This window comes from Herpailurus yagouaroundi, unplaced genomic scaffold, assembly GCF_014898765.1.
Source record: "Herpailurus yagouaroundi ecotype Mexico unplaced genomic scaffold, PumYag 196, whole genome shotgun sequence".
NCBI lineage: Eukaryota > Metazoa > Chordata > Mammalia > Carnivora > Felidae > Herpailurus > Herpailurus yagouaroundi.
In genome coordinates this window covers 13,784,035-13,801,674 of record NW_024412427.1, presented here as the reverse complement: position 1 = coordinate 13,801,674, position 17,640 = coordinate 13,784,035, and the positions used below count along the sequence as shown (strand labels likewise).

General features: G+C 50.3%; 2 protein-coding genes across 5 annotated transcripts; one reads left to right on the top strand and one right to left on the bottom strand.

Moving 5' to 3' along the window:
- The first annotated feature begins 314 nt into the window (after window positions 1-314).
- REM1 (RRAD and GEM like GTPase 1) lies at window positions 315-17,483 on the top strand. 3 transcript variants are annotated; one of them, XM_040447415.1, is made up of 8 exons: window positions 315-322; window positions 5,348-5,354; window positions 11,506-11,896; window positions 12,615-12,617; window positions 12,970-13,049; window positions 13,767-13,844; window positions 15,496-15,697; window positions 16,888-17,483. In XM_040447415.1, the coding sequence occupies exons 3-8, from the start codon at window positions 11,557-11,559 to the stop codon at window positions 17,154-17,156; spliced, it is 972 nt and encodes a 323-aa protein (XP_040303349.1). In that variant the 5' UTR covers window positions 315-322; window positions 5,348-5,354; window positions 11,506-11,556; the 3' UTR covers window positions 17,157-17,483. The 3 variants fall into 3 exon arrangements, with proteins under 3 accessions (XP_040303349.1, XP_040303348.1, XP_040303350.1); XM_040447414.1 differs by lacking the exons at window positions 315-322; window positions 5,348-5,354 and adding an exon at window positions 10,384-10,483; XM_040447416.1 differs by lacking the exons at window positions 315-322; window positions 5,348-5,354; window positions 13,767-13,844 and adding an exon at window positions 10,384-10,483.
- DEFB124 (defensin beta 124) lies at window positions 5,320-10,140 on the bottom strand. 2 transcript variants are annotated; one of them, XM_040447418.1, is made up of 2 exons: window positions 7,739-7,796; window positions 5,320-5,527 (listed from the first exon to the last, which is right to left on the bottom strand). In XM_040447418.1, the coding sequence occupies exons 1-2, from the start codon at window positions 7,794-7,796 to the stop codon at window positions 5,373-5,375; spliced, it is 213 nt and encodes a 70-aa protein (XP_040303352.1). In that variant the 3' UTR covers window positions 5,320-5,372. The 2 variants fall into 2 exon arrangements, 1 of the variants encoding a protein (XP_040303352.1); XR_005782066.1 differs by lacking the exon at window positions 7,739-7,796 and adding an exon at window positions 9,981-10,140 and having other exon boundaries at window positions 5,441-5,527.
- Window positions 17,484-17,640: the final 157 nt, after the last annotated feature.

Below are 17,640 nucleotides of genomic sequence, written 5' to 3'. Positions count from 1 at the left end.
TGGGAAATGGGTCAATACTTCGTTTTCCAAGACCGTCACACACATTGCATGCCCTCCTGCATCCCGGGTCTCCAAGATGCTAAGGACTCCATTAATTTTGACAATCAAAAAACAAAAACAAAAACAAAAACAAAAACAAAAAAACAGAAAATTCCAAAAATAACCCCTAGAGGGCAGTATCTTCCCATTGAGAATCATCGATCTGCCATTAACAGAGTTCTTTCTGGAGTGTGTTCTTTGTGACACAGATAGAGCTACATCATAAGCCCAGATCAATTACGGAAATTTAACTGAGTGTGCTCAGAATAAAAGAGAGGAAGGAGTACGTTGTTTCCGGGGTTTTTTAAATTTTTTTTCTTACTTTTATTTTCTTACTTTCTAAATCAACCTAGTTTTGCCTTTCTGAACATTGTATAGTCATTCAGTATGTACATCTTTGCATGTGGTTTCTTTTGCTTAACATAATGTTTTTGGGATTAATTCATGTTGTATCAGTATATTGTTATTATTTTTGTTTATTGTTAGTATTGTACTGTATGACTGTAATTCAATTTATCCATCCACTTACTGGACATTTGGATTGCTTCCAGTTATGGGACATTATAAATAAAGCTGCTATAAACATTAATAGAGAAGTCTTTGTAGATACATATTTCTATTTAATTTTATAAGTAACGCTGCAACTGTTTTTCCAAAGGGGTTGTCCGTGTTACATTCCCATCAGTAAGGTATTAGCATGCCGGTTGCTCCGTATCTTCACCAACACCCACTATAGTCCATTGTTTGGTTTTTTTAAATCTTTCTGGTGAGCGTATAACGGCATCCCATTGTGGTTTTAATTTGCATTTCCCTGATGCCCAATGATTTTGAGCATCTTTTCATGGGCTTATTGTCCATTTGTATACCTTCTTTTGGAAAATGTCCGTTTCAATATTTGCCCACTATATAATGAGATTGCCTTTTTCCTGCTGGTTTGTAGGAGCTCTTCATCTATTCTGGAAACGGGTCCTTTGTCAAATACATGTATTGCAAATATGAGCAACAGCAGCCCAAACAAACCGGAAGAATCCCTCCTTGAGCCAGTGGCTGTGTGAATGAGACACGGGAATTGTCTCAACTCCCATGCAGGAAAAGCATGTGGTAATGAAGGCATCGCGCTGTGTCGTGTGATTCCACTGTGAAGAGATACTTCTTTTCAACAGAAAGAAATGGCCCATTGATAACAGGTACTCTATAAGGTGTAGAGTACAATGGTATTGTAACAGCGCTGCATGGTGACAGATGGTAGTCGTGTGAGCATATCATAACGTATAGAGGTGTCCAATCACTATGCTGTATACCTGAAACTAATGTAACATTGTGTATCAACAGTACTTCAATTAAAACATAAATTATAAGCGGCACCTGTCTGTTCCAATGGGTAGAGCATGTGACTCTTGATCTCAGGGTTGTGGGTTCGAACCCCATGTTGGGGGTAGAGATTAATGTAAAAAAAATTAAATCTTATAAAAATAGATAAATAAGGGCACCTGGGTGGCTCAGTCGGTAGAGCAACCGACTCTTGATTTTGGCTCAGGTCGTGATCCCAGGGTCGTGGGATAGAGCCCCTGCATCAGGCACCACACTGAGCTTCTCTCTCTTTCTCTCTCTCTCTGCCCCTCTACCCCACTCACGCTCTCTCTCTCTCTAAAAAAAAATTAAAGAAATCTAAATAAATACATAAATCCATAAATAAAACGAACATTTTAAAAAATAAAGTCTAATTTGGGGGGCACCTGGCTGGCTCAGTTGGTTGGGCATCTGACATCTGACTGTGGCTCAAGTCATGATCTCACCGTTCGTGAGTTCGTTCATGAGTTCAAGCCGCACATCACGCTCCATGATGACAGCTCAGTCTGGAGCCTGCTTTGGATTCTATGTCTTCTTCTCTCTACCCCTCCACTCCCCTCTCTCTCTCAAAAATAAATAAACATTAAAAAAAATAAAGTCTATTTTTCTATTTTTTTTAAAAAAAGAAAACATCCCCTAAACATAACCAATAACTTCCTTTGGTGTATCACCAGAGAAACATGATGTGTTCCACTGATGGAAGAAAGTTCACAATGTATACCAGTCTTCAAAACAGTGCCCTCCTGAGCCATTGTCAAGGATAATTTGGGCCATATGTGATTGTTGCCTGGCTCTCCCACTTCGAGGTAGCCCTGGCACAATAAGAATTTCCACTCGACATTGAAAATCCAGGTGCGGGGGCGCCTGGGTGGCGCAGTCGGTTAAGCGTCCGACTTCAGCCAGGTCACGATCTCGCGGTCCGTGAGTTCGAGCCCCGCGTCAGGCTCTGGGCTGATGGCTCAGAGCCTGGAGCCTGTTTCCGATTCTGTGTCTCCCTCTCTCTCTGCGCCTCCCCCGTTCATGCTCTCTCTCTGTCCCAAAAATAAATAAACGTTGATAAAACTGTACTGCGGTTATATAAGAAAATGCCTTTGTTTTTAGGAAGAACCCTCTGAAGTATTTAGGCCTAAAGGGGATCATGTCTGATAAAATATATAATTTTATATATAAATTTATATTTATATATATAATTATATATATATTTGTATAAATTATATATAATATATTAATATATTATATATTTATATAAATATATATACTTATATATTATATATATTTATATATTTATTTATATAATTTATATGTTATATAAATTATATAAATATAATTATATATAAATAATTATAAATATATATAATTATATATAAATATAAATTTAAATATAAAAATTTATATAAATATAAATATATATACTTATATATATATTTATATATATATTATATATTTTTATATACACATAGAGAGAGAGAGAGGAAATGATAAGATAAAATGTTAACATTTGGAAAGACCAGGTGAAGGATCTATGGGAATCCTTTGTGCTGTTCCTGCACATTTTCTGAAGTCTGAAATACCGTGGACAAGAAGGCCAGCGGTGTGCCTCTGGCTCAGTAGAAGTGATGGCAACGGCAGTATTTTATTTACTGAGCACTTACAAAGTACCGGATGATCTCACCTGAACCCCCCTACCAGCCGCCCCCTTAAGAGTGATTATGCCTATTTTGCAGAGAAGAATTCTGACATCAGACACAGGAAGTGACCTGCCCTGATCACACGGCCCCCGTGGCCTGTCCGTGACACAGCTGGAAAATGAACTTGAATCTGACTCCTCACTCCCCCAAATCATCACCGTCTACACTGCAACAAGGTCACAAATTCCCTCACACCGTGTCTGGGACTATGCAAAAAAAAAAAAAAAAAAAAAACCCCAAAAAAATTTTTTTTAAAACACAAAAAACAACCAACATAGCTTCTTTACTTTGTAGAACAACGGAGAGGGATGGGGTCAGAGTGGGGAACTAAATTTAGCTCAACCCAGTTTAAAACTTGGTCTCATTCAACACGTTAAATAGTCTCTTGAGGTTTCTTGAATTCAGAGAGACTCAGCCTCTCCGGTGTAATTTGCTCAGGCTCTCAGATTCCTCCTTTCCTCCCCTGCTCCTCCCATATATGACGGTTGGGCTAAGGGGATTCAGTGGTCGGGGGCCGGCGGGCATCTGCTAGGATCTTGATGTCACTGAAAGCATCCACTGGCTTTCCGGCTACAGCTGGTTGCTGGTGAACTGGTCTGGCCTCCCGCTGACTCATCACACTGGCTAATGTCGCCTCACAGTAGCTCTCTGTGGTTCTGTGGCCAGCTCTGGGGTTCTTGTTCTCTTTCTAGGCTGACACCAGGCCCACCTCGTCCCTACCACATTGGGTCCTAAAACAGGTCCCTGGCCATCGGTTCAATGTCTAGGTCACCCAGAAACTAAGGGGCTACAGAGGCAGGACTGATACTCAGGTGGTAGGCTTTGCTATTAAAATAATTCAGTGCTTCCCTCCTGGTTGGTAAAGAGCTGTTGCCCAAGACCCTTCAGTATCCCCTCGTCTGCTCCAGCTGCCTCTGGCACATTCCCAGGTCCCTGTCATACTAGAAACTAAAGGGTTAACACAGCAGGCAGTCTCCAAGACTGCTCCAGCCCTGAGGCTCAGCATCCCTCCTGATGACATTAAGTATTCTGGAATGTCACCACTGTTCTTAGCCAGGGCAAGCAGGGTCCTTTCCTTACTCCAAGACTACCTGAACTTCTCTGGAAAGTCTCAAAGGACAGTGGATAAGAGCCCCCCTCCGTCACTGGCGTTCCCCTCAACTTATTGAACGTGCCTGCCCTTTCTGGGCTCTGCCCCAGGGGAAGGTGGGTCACCACTGGGGGTCATTCCCCTCTTCCTTTCCCCACCCCCAGGATGTCTACTATAGAGGCTGAAGCACTCAAATCCCAGCCTCCCTTACACCAGGAGTAGCCATGTGACCCAGGTCTGGCTCATGAGAAGGAAGCAGAAGTCTGCTGGGGAGGGGGACCAGAGACAGTTTTTGCTCTCCTGGTAAAGATGAGAAACTAGCTCAATCCAACCTTCCCCCTGCTTCCTGCTTTAAACAAGGATGTTGTGCCTCAAGTTTTGGTAGCCTTATGTGACCAGAGAGGATCCCAAGATGCTTGCCCTGATGTGGTTGCTGCCTAACAGCAGATAAGCCCATGCAAGTTGAGCTCTCTGTTTTTTCAGCCAGAGGCAATCCTGATGCAGGGCAAAGTCCGCTGGACCACCGCCCTGCCTCTGCTCCTGTTTTCTACCTGCCTTCAGTGCTCACAGATCCCCGGGCCTGGCCGAGGTTGACTTCTCCTCGCTCAGCTTTCCCTGTGTATGCAAAAACTGCTTTCATAAAATCCGTGGTCTTTTTCACCTGGGCAGGCCCTTGAGGTGCTAAAATAGGAGATGAAGGAACGTAGAGAAATCCTTTTGCTCTCTCGGGGGGCCTGCCTTTCAAGCCAAATGCACCATCTCATTGTGAATGCCAAAGTGTATTAACTCTACCATTATTAATCCTTACTATAATTAACTCATTATTATTATTAGCTGATATTATTACTATTAACTCTACTTTTTTTTGGCATTCCTTCTATAAATTCCAAATCTCATGATATTATAATTTATCCCCATTTCACGGATGAGGAGACCCAGGAGGCTTACGGAGATTGAGTAATCTTTCCCGAGTTGGACAGAGTGGAAGGGATAGAGGCAGGACCGGAACCATTTACAACAGTCATTAATACCCACTCTCCCCGGGCACCTCCCCTCCCTCCACCAACCAACCCTCTGTCCCTCCCATACGGGACCTCGCCCACCCCCACATCCCCAGCATGAGGGTGGCAGGGTGGTGAGCAAGCAAGAGGAGACGGGCAGCAGCAGGTGTTTATTGGAGAGCAAGGGTGTCAGCCCAGAACCAGCTACACAGATTCAGTCTTAGAGGGCAGAGGCCTGATTCCATAGGCGACACAGCACAGGGAGGCATCTGGGCACATGTGCATGTAGGTTTCATGCCTCGTACAGTAAGTTCGGCAGGCCCCTTGGCCTTTCCAGCACCGCTTGAATTCACTTCTCCCTATGCAGAGGAAGACCACAGGTCACAGAGCAGCCCATGGGTTGCAGGTTAGACCACTGTTCACAGGTTTGACCATAGATCAAGGGTTAGGCCACAGGTCACAGATCAGACCACTGTCCACAAGTTAGGCCACAGGACCCAGGTTAGATCACAAGTCACCGTTTAGCTCTCTGGTCGTTGTGTTAGGTGACTGGTCATACGACATCCCACAGGTCATAACTGAGGCCACAGGACATGAACTCTGACCACAGGTTAGACTAGAGGCAACAGACCAGACCACTAGTCACGGATGAGACAACTAGTTACAAATGAGCCCACAGATTTCAGCCCAGGTTAGCCTTATAGATCACAAGTTAGACCACTGGTTACAAGTTGGAAACTAATTTCTTGTCCAGGTTAACCCACACCCCAGGTACACTCTAAGCGCTTTTCATGACAACACTGTACAATTATGGTTGGTCTTATTATGATCCCTGTGATACAGGGTAAGGAAACTGAGGCACAGAAAGATTAACAACCTTGCCCAAGTTTAGAGAGTCATTAAGGAGCAGGGCCAAGATTCAAACCCAGGTAATAAGGCTCTAGAGTCCGCTTATAACCATAGCATAAACTGCCTCACACATATGGATCCATTTAATGTTAGTGGAGGAATTTCTACCCATGGGCTATGGAAAAGGTAGGGCTTTGGAGGAATGCGTCCTGTGCCCCCTCTAAGGTCCTCTAGGAGACCTCAGGTTCCTCAGCTGTATAACTCCCTTTCAGGGGGGCAGTTATAGGGGATGTAATCATTTTAGCACAGTGTCTGGCACACGGTAAATACTCAATAAATGGAAAGGTAGATTCTCAGAATGACAGCTTCCGGCGTGGGGGGGGGGGGGGGCAACCAGGACTCATTGGAGGCCAATCCTCTCATTTTATGGATCAAGAAAGGGACTCACCCAACTTTTCCCAGCCAGTAAGCGGTGGGTCTGGAATAGGAACCCAAGACCCTGACTCCCAGGTGAAGGCAGTTCCTACAACTACTCTTGACACATCATCACATCTTAACCTTCCAGCGACCCTGAGACCCAGAGGTGCTGTCTCCTCCTACATGGTCTGTATTCCCCGCCACCCCTGCTCCACTTCTCTCCTGGTACCCCCCACTCCGGCCACGCTGGCCCCCTCACTGCTCTTCAGACACCCCCATCATTCTTCTGCCTCCTGCTGCTTGTAAAGATCTTCTTTGTATTCTCACTGTAGTCAGATCTCCGCTCAAGCCGACCTTATACACAAAATCGTTAAAGGGGCGTCTGGGTGGCTCAGTCGGTTAAGTGTCCGACTTCGGCTGGGGTCATGATCTCGCGGTCTGTGAGTTCAAGCTCCGTGTCAGGCTCTGCGCTGACAGCTCAGAGCCTGGAGCCTGCTTCGGATTCTGTGTCTCCCTCTCTCTCTGCCCCTCCCCTGCCCTCTCGCTCTGTCTCTCTCTCAAAAATAAATAAACATTAAAAAACAAATAAAGAAAAACAAATAAATTGCTGAGGTTGGGTGATGAGACACAGAGGGTTTTTATACTATCTTTTATTTGTGTTTGGCATTTTCTAAAATAAGGTTTCTTTTGAAAACTTACATCATTACATTAGTCTCTATTTTTGCATACGTTTACATTTTTCCGTAATAAAATGGTTTTTCGTTAACTCACCTTTTTTCTTGTGTTGGTCTCTCTACTTTCATGTAAATTTCAAGTTTTTCAAAAAACAAAAACAAACAACCACGCAGGGCCTCCCGTGACCCTCCCCATCAGCTCTCTCATCCTCCCCAACATGCACACACCACCCTAACCCCTTGTCCTGCTTCTATTCTGCTTAGCACTTACCACCACCTGACACATGATGTGTTTATTTGGTTCTTTTCTGTCTAAAATTATCAGCCCCGTGAAAGCAAGGACTTTTTTTTCCTCTCCCAGCGGTTGTCATAGTGCTGGGACACAGCAAATGTTTTTCAAATACGTATTTGTCGAGTGAGTCCCATTTTAAAGATTAGGAAACTGAGGTGCAGACTGATTTAGAAAGTTGCCCTAAGGTGCCCAGCAACTCAGTGGGGGGGCCAGAACTCAATCGCTGGTCTAGGCCTCCTCTGTCCCCCAGAATCTGGGAGGCTCTCCCTCATTTCTGCACACACACACACACACACACACACACACAGACACACACACACACACACAGGTGATGTTACCTGGTGGCACATGACCCAGGACCAGGAGGGCCACAATCAGCAGAAGCAGCTGCGTCATGGCCACAGGGCTTCTGGGGAGGCCACCAAAGGAGCCAGGCTTACTGAGCCCTGCTGCCTGCGGCCCAGCCTTTATCAGGCTGCAGATCAAGGCAGGAGTGTGGGCAGCAGGAGACCTAAGTGGGAGGCCGGGGCTCTGTGGTCCTGAGGATATAACTGGATCTCAGCCAGCTACGTGGGGAACTGGTCAGCCATACCTGCCAGAGATTGCTGAGCTCTGAAGCTACAGACAGGATTTCCTGAAGCGATGTCTGAGGTCAGAAACTAGACATCCTCTCCACCTGAGAGGGTGGGGAAAGGTGGGGCTTCAGAGAAACCTGGTTCAACGCCAGCGTCTCCCTCTGATCGCTGTGCTACCTTGGACAAATCATGTAACCTCTCTGAGCCTCAGGCGGTCATCAAAGAAATGATGACAGGCCCCCCTTGCAAGGCTAAGTACACAGGCCAGAACTCACTAACCCGTTCAAACAAGCATGTGTTTAGACCGCTTGGAAAATGGAAAGAGTAACAGTACTTACCTCACAGAGACGAATGGCTACCTAGCTCATTTAGAGGATTAAGCAAAATAGTACAACGGTTCTCGAAGTGTGATACCCACACCAGCATACAGCAGCAATACCTGAGGCTTGTTAGAAATGCAAATCCTTGGGGCGCCTGGGTGGCTCAGTCGGTTGAGCGTCCGACTTCAGCTCAGGTCAAGATCTCACACTCCAATGATCTCACACTCCATGAGTTCGAGCCCCGCGTCGGGCTCTGGGCTGACGGCTCAGAGCCTGGAGCCCGCGTCGGATTCTGGGTCTCCCTCTCTCTCTGCCCCTCCCCCGCTCATGCTCTGTCTCTCTCTGTCTCAAAAACAAATAAAAACGTTTCTAAAAAAAAAAAAATAAAAGAAAAAGAAATGCAAATCCTCACGCTCTGCCCAAACCTGCTGCATCAAAAGCTCTGGGTGCAGGTCCCAGCAAGCTGTGGTTTAACAAGCCTCCAAACGATTCTAATGCACAGCTAAAATTTGAGGACCACTGAGACCATATGTGCAAATAGCTTAGAACGGTGTCCTACCCGGGCATCTGAGTTGCCTCTTGAGAAAGGAATAGCAGAAACAGAATTCCAGGCAGAAGGAAAAGAATGTACCTGAAAGAGTGGGGCATGGCCAGAGAGGGGTTCATTAGGAGGAGAGATTGGAAATGGCCCTGCGGAGGATAGGAGCCAGAGCACGAGGAGCCTTGAATGCCAAGTTCAGGCTGTAAGCGTTGTGTAACCTGTCCAGATATCACTGTGAAATAAAGAAACTGAAACCTCAAGAAAGGAGGTGTGTTGCTCAAGGCCGTACAGCAATTGAGCCACAGAGCTGGGGCTGGAAACCAAGCTGCCTCACTCCCAGACAATGTGCGACATGACATCAGTCACAGCCCATCTTGTAGGTAGGAAAGGGACTCTCAGAAGGCCAGAGCACAGAGCACAGACATGAGGGGGCTCAGCGTCTGCCCAGAGCCCTGCGGGGCTGAGTTAATCTACAGGCTGCTGTGGGAGTTGCTCTGAGCTGGACACCTGGACCCCCTCAGCCATGACAATGAGCTCCACCCACAAGTACAGCCTGCTCTGCATGGCCCCACACACAAACCTGCCCTCCCCAGTCCCTCATGATCTCAAAGGAAGCACCCTGCCCAAGGAGCCTGGATCCTCGCCCCCTGGATGGCCCAAATCACCAGTTCCCTATAGCCAACAGCTCTACTCTACCAGCATCACAGTGTCTCTCTCCTTCAAGTGCCTAGGAAGATTTTTTTTTTTTCTAAGCCACGGCGGTGAAAGAAAGGGACAGTGGGTTGCGAGGCAGAAACCTGAGTCCCAGGGCCAGGTAAGCTTCAGTTAAATATCCTTTCAGTGTTGTGTCGGGATTAAATGAGCTAATAATCTAGGCAAAGCGCTCAAATCATACTAGCCACAGCCCAAATGCTCAGTAAATATTCATCAAAGAGGGGACCGCCATTCTTCCAGACACGGGACAGACCCCTGCATAAAGAGTGCTTAACCCAGAATTTGGTGAATGAATGAATGGGATGCCAAAGTCAGGTATCAGAAGTCTTCAGCGCAGACCTAAGCTCCCTCCTCCCCTGGACTCACCATCCAGAGGAGAGTTTCTCAAAGTGGGGGCCCATGAACTCAGCCTAAAGGTCACTTTGGGCACTTGTTTGAAATGCAGATTCCCAACCCCCTCTCCCAGAACTGCTGAACCCGCCTCTCTTGGAGGGTGGGCCCTGGGAATCAACATTCAACCAGTTCCGCAGGTGGTTTCTGCGAGGGCGAAATAAAGTTGGTGCACCCGGTTGCGGGCGTGAATGCAGAAGAGGATCCAGACCCAGGAATTCAGAAACCCCATCTTTCCTCTCTCGCTCCCGCCCCCCCCCCCCACCCCGCAACCCTGACACCGCCACTACCACCCCAGGCGAAGGACTTGGGGCGTGGGTCAACTGAGCTCGGTGAAAAGTCGTTCCGCGACCGAGGCCTCGGGGCGGGGACCCCGGGGCTGCCCTGATGGGGCGGGGCTGGACGGGGCGGGGTCTCGGCTCCTCCCCCGGCCCGGGCGGCGGGGCGGGACTGGCCCGAGGGGCTGCGCGCCGAGGCGGTGGTGCAGCCTGGAGCACCCGGCAGCTGCGGCGGCCGGGGACCCTGGACCCCTCCTCAAGCGAGGTAAACGCCCGCGCAGCCCGCCGCCAACTTAGTCAAGTTGGAGCGGAGTTCGCCAGGCGCCTGCACGGGGGGCTCTGCGGCGCAGGCAGGGTTGAGGGAGGCCTCGAACCCGCGTCCCCGGGGTGAGGGTCCTCCGACCTGGGGCCCGGAGGGTTGGATAGCCTCGGACAAGGAACCCTCCCGGGATCAGGGGACTTACATCCAGGACCCTGGGCGGGGGAGGCCTGGACTCAGACCCCGGGAATGGCACATGCGCCCCGGGGCCCCGGAGGTCTCCTCCCCGCCCCCTTCCAGGACCCTGTCCTGTCACCTAACCTGGGGCCCGGCTGCCTCGCAACCCCTGCCCCCCAGCAGCCGCTGGAGGCTGTCGCGCCAGCATCTCCTGAATTTTTCACGTAGGGGGCGGGCCGGACACGCCGTTCCCATGGCACCAGGGCTCTCGAGTTACAGCCCAGGGAACCCCCAGATTCCCATCGCCCTTCGGAATACCAACCCACCCCGTGCTGCCTCTTAGCCCTCAGCGGAAGTGAACCCCCCAGGGGCCCTCAACCCTCCTTCGTACCCCCCAACCCCGATCTGAACCTTGGGGAAGTGAGCTGTGGGGTAGGGGAGGGCCGGGGCAATTCAGGTGTCTTTCAGAACGTAGGTCCCATGTTCCGAATGGGAGGGACACGTCTGTGGACAGGGTGTGTGCATGCTTGTATGGATCCCACCTCCCTGCTGCCCCTCTGCCTGTCTCTGCCTGCGTGTCCTGGGGTATTCGGTCATCCTCAAGGCATAGGAAGTGACCTCTGGGTGTGCATGCGTGTGCTCACAGCCTGCACGCTCACCCCTCCCAGCCTGCTCTAGGCTTACTCTGGCCCTGAAGCCAGAAAGCCCCCACCCCAAGGAGCTGAGGTGCCTCCTCCTGTCATTTGAACAAGAGAAGGTTTGGGAGGAAGTCATCTCAGAAGCTCATCTGGACCCTGCAGAAGGGGGTGACAGCACCTGGCTCACTGCCCATTCCTGCTTCTTGCTCACAGAAGGAAGGAAGGAAGGAAGGAAGGAAGGAGCAAAGCCCCTCCCACCCAAGGATGACACTAAACACCCAGCAAGAAGCAAAGACCCCCCTGCGTCGGCGAGCCAGCACTCCACTGCCCTTGTCCGCCCGGGGCCACCAACCTGGCCTCCTATGTACAGCACCTTCCACAAAATCCCAGCATCCCCGGCTGGGCCAGTCAGCCTCCCTCAATCCTCCCCCCCGGCAACCTTCACCTGCCCCCAATGGTTGGTCCTCTGAATCCAGCGACTCTGAAGGCTCCTGGGAGGCCCTCTACCGCGTGGTACTGCTTGGAGATCCTGGCGTAGGGAAGACCAGCCTGGCCAGCCTCTTTGCAGGGAAGCAAGAGCGAGACCTCCATGAACAGCTTGGAGGTAGGGACTCTGTGGGCTGGGCTGGGTTGTGGCCACAGGAGTAAAAGCCCTGTAGTCAGGGGCACAAGGCTGCCAAGAACAGTTGTGCAACTCACACACTGCTCAACTCTAAAGGGCATCATTCACATAGACTGTGAAGTGAATGATGCCCCCTGACAGTTGTGCAGAGCACAGCCCACACAATGGTCTAGAGGAGGGAAATTTGTTGAATGGTGAGAATTTTGCCAGTTTCTCAGGGATGATTAATTTCCATGTCATAAGGGAAGCAATTCTGAGCTCCATGAGTCTCAAAGGGAAAGAAATAAGTAGGCTTCCAGCCAGCTCAGAAACTCCCAGCCCCAACTTCCACCTCTCAGATCCTCCTACCTCCACAGACAACCATCCACGCCCACCATGACCAGCAGCAAAATTAAGATCTTGACCCAAATGGAGACTTCCCAGGTTCCCTTATCCTCAAGTGATGCAGTGAGCAGAGAGAGCCGGGGGCCCCAGGATGAGGGGAGAAGGGACAGGACAGAGGAAATGAAGAGGGGTCCCTACAGGACTGAGAGTCCACAGGATGAGTAGAGAGGGAGGTTGGTTAAAAGCAAAGAGAAAGTGGGAACACTCTGGCCAGGCCCCTTCTCCAGCCTTGACCCCTCTGAGTGTGAGAACCCATATGAGGCATGTACATACGTGTACCTGTAGGTGTGACCAATGCGGAGATTGAGGCCCAAAGAGGGTTCATACGACCTGCCTGAAGCATGCACTAAGCCAGGGACAGAACAGGAATGAGAGAATTCCCAGCCAACTTTAACCCCACCATCTCATATGTGTCAACCAACAACCAACCAAAGTAGCAAAAGTTTTCTCAGCACCTACTATGTGTCAGATATCTTGCTGGCAGCTGGGGAGACATGGGCTCCTCGTGGAGCTTCCTGACCTGTCAGGAGAGACAAGACATCAAGCAAGTGCGGGGAGCACTTCCAACACAAGTGGAGGGGGCGCTGTGATCAGAAAGGGGACTAGGGGAGGCCACACCCTCCCCAGGCCTGCTCCTCCTCCCTGAGATCTGGCTCTTCCCTTGGTTGCAGATGTGTACGAGAGGACCCTCACGGTGGATGGAGAGGATACCACGCTGGTGGTCATGGACACCTGGGAGGCTGAGAAACGGGTATGGCACAGCAGGCAGGACTTGGGTGGGGGGAGGGAGGTGCTGAGCCTAGGACCAGACCCCTATCCCCTCCTCGGACACTACACAACAGGGACATGGCAGAGGCCATCCTTGGCAACCCCCAAGGCCAACAACTCCCAAGCAGCCTTTGGAACCAAAGACTGAAGAACCTCATGACCGTGAGTCCTTTCTCACTGCATTGATGCCCTCTACAGCCGTCCCAGGATGTGCTTCTCCCCCTGCCGACCCCCACCTTGTCCTCAGGACCCTCATCCCACACACTACCCCCCACACACTGTGCAGAAGGAGGAACACCGCATTTAGCACCAAAATGTCTGAGGGTAAACCGACCCCCTTTCTCTTGCCTCCCAGCTGTGTGGCTTTGTGCAGGTGACTCACCAGTCACCCTGAGCTTCAGTTTTCTCAACTGATAGATGGGTTGATCGTTCCTGCCTTCCTTACCAGCTGGTTTTTTTAAGTCCTTATGCAATTTCACAGTGGTGAGCAAGCGGTGTGCAGCATGAGACAATGCTGAAAATAGGTGAAGAGATGTAAATAATGATCATTCTAATGACTCGTAACTTGGTAGCTAGTAAAGAAAGAAACCAAAGGAAGTCCTTCCCAACCCCCTTCCAGAGCAGGAAGAAAGCAGACAGGGATATGTCCCTGTTATGCTTGTCTCACCTTGTCTGAGTTTTCTTTTTTCTTGCTATACAGATAATACATGCTCACTGTAGAACTTTGAAGAAATACAACCAGAGAGAAGGATGTAAAAATCACCGGGAGCCTATCTCAGTAAGGGGTAGGCCCCGCCCCTAACATGCAGAGAGGCCTCGCCCATGGGGTGGGGCTTAGGAGGGCACTGTTGGGTGATTGGCCAGAATGGCTGACAGCCCTAGCGATAGGCAGAAAGGATGGGGACGAAGGAGCTAAGTGGCCAATTCTTTTCCGGCAGAATAAAAGAACACCCAAGTCCAAATGAGCGTGATGAGGATGATGACGGTCTTCCTAACAGCAGCTGGCATTTATGCAGCTGGGTGGAAGCCCACCCTTTTCCCAAGAGTCAGCCCCTGTGCTAAGCTCTGTATATATATTATGATGTTCAGGCAAAGCAAAATCTGTGAGTATTCTGATTCCCATTCTACTGATGAGTAAACCAAAGCTCAGAGAGGTTCAGTAATGGGTCCAAAGTTGTCAGAGAGCAAGTGGAATTCAAACCCAGATCTGTAAGACTCTGATCCTGTATTCTTTTTTTTTTAAGTTGTTTTTTTGTTTTGTGTTGTTTTGTTTTGTTTTGTTTTGAGAGAGAGAGAGAGAGTGAGAGAGCAGGGGAGGGGTGGAGAGAGAGAGAATCCCAAGCAGGCTCCGTGCTGTCAGCGCAGAGCCCAATGTGGGGCTCAAACTCACGAACTGTGAGATCATGACCTGAACCAAAGTCAGGATTCAGCTGCTTAACCAACTGAGCCACTCAGGTGCCCTCCGAGTCTGTACTCTTATGCACGAGGACTGTCCCTCTCCATCGCCACTGGGAACACCACCTTCTGAGCCTTCAGCTGGGGTTTCACCCCTTTGCCCATTCATTAAAAAACACTAGCGGGATATGTATCACGGGCCAGGACACTGGAGACCCAGCAGCGTATAAGATAGATGCGTCCCCTGGCCTTATGGAGCTCACAGGCTGGTGAGGGAGGGGCTACTTTTGAATGCAATTGAAAATCCTATGGGGCAGAGTCCAGTGAATTAAGAAAAGGGATCAGCCTGGAAGTCCCATTTGGGAGGCAGGCGGGGGGAGGAGTACTGGAACTGGAATTCTGTGCCCAGCTGGCTGGCTGTATGGCCTTGAGAACGTTTTCTCTCTCCTCTGGCCCTTGGTTTTCCTACAAGTAAAATGGGGAAACTGGTTCAGTTTGAACAAGTTAGTGACGGTGGAGGGTCGAGGCAATTTCCAAAAAGGGTCCACAGTAGCAGTGTCATTGGATTGAGTATTTATTTACTTAGTTACTTATTTATTTGAGAGAGAGGTGGGGGGAGGGAGGGAGGGAATCTTAAGCAGGCTCCTTGCTGTCAGTCTAGCAAGACTGAGCCCTCCTCAGAAACCAGACACAAGAGCTGAACCCTTCTCAGCAGGAAGAGAAACCAAACAAATCTTTGGTCTCCAGTGTCCAGCCCACACTAGGAATCCAGGAATGAGAAAATATAGTCAGGTGGGTTCACTAGCCCAATTTTGCAAAGAGAAACTGGGGCTCAGAGAGGGTCGGTGGTTTGCCCACGGCGACGATACAGACAACAACGGCAGAATTTGTTCCTCAAACCTGTCTAGATTGTGAGCCTCAGCCCCGGTCCACCCATCAGACCATCCCAGCCCCACCTTTCGCAGCGACGCCCCTCTAGCGGAGAGGTAGGTACCTTACGGTTTGAGGATAGGCCTGGGGTCCCTCTGTTGCAGGATGAAAGCTGGAGCCAGGATTCATGCCTGCAGGTGGGCAGCGCCTATGTCATCGTGTATTCCATCGCAGACAGAGGCAGCTTCGAGAGTGCCTCTGAGCTCCGCATTCAGCTGCGGCGCACGCATCAGGCCGACCATGTGCCCATCATCCTGGTGGGCAACAAGGCTGACCTGGCACGCTGCCGGGAAGTCTCCGTGGAAGGTGAGCCGTCTACTCCACCCTCCTCCTCCAGCTTTCTCTCTGCCGCTAACCCTAACCCTGGCCCCATCCTGCATCTGCTTGCCTCAGCCTGAAAGCTAGGAACTGTTCTCGCCTCCTCTCTCACTTCCGGAAACCAGTCCCCCAAATCCTGTGAGGCCCACCTCCCTTAACCCCACGTTCCCTTCCCCCCATGCCCACAACCTCTGCCCCATCCTGGCATCTCCACCTTAGTCTGGGCCAGCCCCCCTACTTCTCTCTCCCCGTTCAATCAGTTCTCCTCGCCAGCTGCCAGAGTTTTCCAAAACCAGACCTGACCTTGTCACTACTTTGCGTAAAAATCCCCCTATGGCTCCCCCATGCCCTTAATCAGAGACGCTTTATCCACCGGACGGGATAGGTCCACTGCCTACAATCTTTTCAGGGGCTTATACCTGAGACCTGAAACAATTATGAGCTCCAAAACAAATACAGTGAGAAATTTGTAAATTCCAATTTCACAAAGCTTTAATCATCTACAAAACTTCATATTGTGACAGCCAACAACTGCAAACCAAAACGTTTAGTTATATGTAAGTTGTATTTAAAGTGGGATGGGGAATTAATTTCAATACATTTGATAACATGTGGGACCCATAAAGATCTCAAAATGGCCTTCCTCACAGGGCAAAATCTAAAAAATATGGAAACTGAGAGCCAGAGAAGGTAAGCCAGCTCCACGGGGTCACCAGCCACTGGGAGCTAGAACCCAGGCCCCTGTCTCCCAGCCCAGTGGCTTCCTGGAGGTGGAAGACGATATATGCCTTGTGAGCAAACATCCCCAAATTCCGCAGCAAAACCCCCAGGCGATTTTGTGAAAATGCTGTCCCAGATCTCATCCCAAACCTCCCAAATCAGATTCTTGGCTGGTGGTTTCAGGAATCCGCATTTTAACAAGCTCCCCCAGATAATTCTAATGCACAGCTTAGACCCTTTACCTGGCATTCAAGACCCTTCCCAGCCTCGCTTTGCATCAGTATCAGTCACTAGCCTGTGCACTAACTCCTCAGAGCCGGGTCTCGTTGTCCTCGGAATCCCCTGGCACCCAACGCAAGTTAGGGCACAAAGAAAAAAGTGACTCAGCTTGAGACTCAACGCACCTCTTCCTACCTTTATGTCCCCCTCCACCCGGCCCGTCTGACCCCGCCCCTCAGAGGGCCGCGCCTGCGCGGTGGTGTTCGACTGCAAGTTCATCGAGACGTCGGCCACGCTGCAGCACAACGTGGCCGAGCTCTTCGAGGGCGTGGTGCGCCAACTGCGCTTGCGCCGCCGGGAGAGCTCGGCCCCGGCGCCTCCCGCGCCCCGACGGCGCGCCAGCCTGGGTCAGCGGGCTCGTCGCTTCCTGGCACGGCTGACGGCCCGCAGCGCCCGCCGGGCACTCAAGGCCCGCTCTAAGTCTTGCCACAACCTGGCGGTGCTCTGAGGCTGCCCTGCCTTCTGGGGGTGGCGGAGCACTGGGCTGCATTCTGAGCTCCACCGATGCCACCGAGGGTCCTCGACGCAGTTGCCTGGACTCGGCACAGTGGGCTGTGCCTGTCCGCTGCCCCGAGGGCCGCAGCATCTCCCAGAGCTGCAGCTTCAGGGACCCCCTCCGCCCCAGGAAGGGGTGGACAGACTATGGGACCGAAGCCTCAAGTTGGGCACAGAGTAGGGTTTTGTTTTTGTTTTTTTTACGCGGTGCGTGTCTTTTTGTAAAAATCTTCCTTGTCCCTTGGCTCTGGCCAACTCACAATAAACCAGACCAGAAGGATGTCCTGTCTGCATGCCCAGACCTCTTCTTTTGGAATCTTCCAGGCATCTCCACCTCCCACTCTCCCATCTACCCTGGCTGCGGATTGGGTTAACCTGCTGACTTGGGTCAAGGTCAGTCAAATCATTGGACCAATTGTGTGTTCAGGCCCTTCTCC

Bases quoted from the DNA above. Each gene is read 5' to 3' on its own strand.
- REM1 (XM_040447415.1), top strand. From the start codon at position 11,557: ATGACACTAAACACCCAGCAAGAAGCAAAGACCCCCCTGCGTCGGCGA. The intron at 13,050-13,766 runs GTATGGCACAGC...CTTGCTATACAG, and splicing joins CCTGGGAGGCTGAGAAACGG to ATAATACATGCTCACTGTAG. The intron at 15,698-16,887 runs GTGAGCCGTCTA...CCCGCCCCTCAG, and splicing joins CCGGGAAGTCTCCGTGGAAG to AGGGCCGCGCCTGCGCGGTG.
- DEFB124 (XM_040447418.1), bottom strand. From the start codon at position 7,796: ATGACGCAGCTGCTTCTGCTGATTGTGGCCCTCCTGGTCCTGGGTCAT. The intron at 5,528-7,738 runs GTAACATCACCT...TCCTCTGCATAG, and splicing joins CCTGGGTCATGTGCCACCAG to GGAGAAGTGAATTCAAGCGG.